The sequence below is a fragment of the Triticum urartu genome, chromosome 7A, assembly GCF_056163025.1.
Source record: "Triticum urartu cultivar PI428250 chromosome 7A, HENAU_Tu73, whole genome shotgun sequence".
NCBI classification, from domain to species: domain Eukaryota; kingdom Viridiplantae; phylum Streptophyta; class Magnoliopsida; order Poales; family Poaceae; genus Triticum; species Triticum urartu.
In genome coordinates, this window is record NC_141879.1 from 702,577,046 (window position 1) to 702,579,159 (window position 2,114).

A 2,114-nucleotide genomic window follows, 5' to 3' on the forward strand; every position below is an offset into this window, starting at 1 on the left:
CCCCATGGCAGCAGAAGGCATTCACCAAGCTGCTCGGGATACGTTACAAGATCTGTTACCGCTCCGGATCTTCAAACACTGCTGCTGATGCGCTCTCGCGCCGCACCCCTGATGAGTTCGTCGCAGCTGTGTCTGTCTGCACCCTAGCTTGGCTGGACGACATCGTGGTGAGCTACAGCGCAAACCGACAATTTCAAAAGATTTTGGAAGATTTGTCCAAGCGACCGGACCCAAAAGGGCGTTTCTCCACGCCCGATGGCCTGCTCTATTTCCGCGATCGGCTTTGGCTGGGCGGCTCCCCCGCCCTGCAGCAACGGATGCTCCGTGCTTTCCATGACAGCACCATGGGCGGCCACTCTGGCGTGCCAGTCACCTATCGCCGCCTGCGTCGCCTTTTCGCCAGGCCCAAGATGAAAGAACACACTCGTCAATACGTCCAATCCTGCTCAGTTTGCCAACAAGCAAAACCAGAGTGCGTTCGCTACCCGGGACTGCTTGAGCCTCTGTCGGTGCCAGACCGTGCCTGGAAGGTGGTCACCATGGATTTCCCTCCTTCAGGCAAGTACAACTGCATCCTCGTCGTTGTCGACAAGTTCACCCGCTACATCCATTTCCTCCCTCTGAGCCACCCATTCACGGCGGCCAAGGTCACGCACGCCTACCTGGAGAACATTTACAAACTCCATGGGCTCCCGGAAGCGATCGTATCGGACAGAGACCCGGTTTTCACGAGCAAGTTCTGGCAAGAATTGTTCAAGATCATCGGATCCGAACTCAACATGAGCACACCGTACCACCCTCAGACTGACGGGCAATCGGAACGCGTCAACCAGTGCCTGGAGATATACTTACGGTGTTTCACGCATGCCTGCCCAAGCAAATGGCACCAGTATATCGCCCTCGCAAAATTTTGGTACAATTCTTCCTTTCATTCTTCTTTGGGCACCTCATCTTTTGTTGCGCTGTATGGGCATGAACCACGCCATTGGGGCATCGAAGCGGCCTCTACTTGTTCCATCCCCTCCCTCAAGGACTGGCTCGAGGAGCGCAAGCATATGCAGCAGGTGTTGGCCAAGCACCTCCATTGAGCGCGCAACATCATGAAGGCGCAGGCTGACAAGAAGCGCACTGACCGCTCCTTCGTCGTTGGGGATGTCGTCTTCGTCAAGCTCCAACCCTACGTGCAAACGATGGTGGCGCATCGCACCAACCACAGGCTCTCCTTCCGCTACTTCGGACCTTTCAAGATCATCCGCGTCATCAACCCCGTCGCGTACGAACTGGAACTCCCCGCCGGCGCCAAGGTCCACCCTGTCTTCCACGTCTCTCAGCTGCGGCGAGCGTTCTCCAACAACACGACAGTGGAAGACAAGCTGCCCGTTCCACCAAAGGAACCGCTGTCGCCGGTGGAGATCATTGACACCCGCTGGCGCAACACTCCCCAAGGCCGGCGCGAGCAAGTACTCATGCGCTGGTCTGACCCGTCCATCCTCGACGCCACCTGGGAAGAAGCCAAGTCCATACGCGGGCGCTTTCCAGCTCTACTGGCTTGGGGGCAAGCCAGCTCTCAAGGAGGAGGGGATGTCAGCGCATGTACAGCCAAGGAGGTCGAAGGCTTCACACCGAGGCGCGTCAATAGCCGGCCCAAGAGGATCGTGCAGCCCAACAGAAGATTCGTCGGGCCAGAATGGGCCCGTTGAGCCCGCTCGCCTGGCGGCTCGCTACTTAACCACAGGCGACGAGAGGATCGGCATCCAGGCTGGATCAGAACGAACGGCGGCTTCCTCCTCTTTCCCCACCTACCCACCTTCTTCCTCCTCAAGAACAGAGAGAGAGAGACTCGATTTGTAATTTGATTCGGGCTTGTATCGAGAGCTAGTAGTAGATCGACTTCGTACCTAACAAAAAGCTTCTACCACAAATATTGGACTCCTTAGAACACCTCGTCCTACCTTATGTTTCTCCAGTTCCACGACTTAAACAGAGACATTGGACGTTCAAATTGAGCTCACATCATACTTCCCTCTAGCCATTTCATAATTGGATATCGTCATTGCAATATGTTATGACAACTGCTTGGTAAACAGATATTTGAATAAAAATTAAATATAAAT

The 2,114-nt window shown here is 55.1% G+C and overlaps 1 protein-coding gene across 1 annotated transcript; it reads left to right on the forward strand.

Moving 5' to 3' along the window:
- The first annotated feature begins 1,100 nt into the window (after positions 1-1,100).
- Positions 1,101-1,700, forward strand: LOC147961791 (uncharacterized). Its single transcript, XM_087533943.1, has one exon. The coding sequence runs from the start codon at positions 1,101-1,103 to the stop codon at positions 1,698-1,700; it is 600 nt and encodes a 199-aa protein (XP_087390069.1).
- Positions 1,701-2,114: the final 414 nt, after the last annotated feature.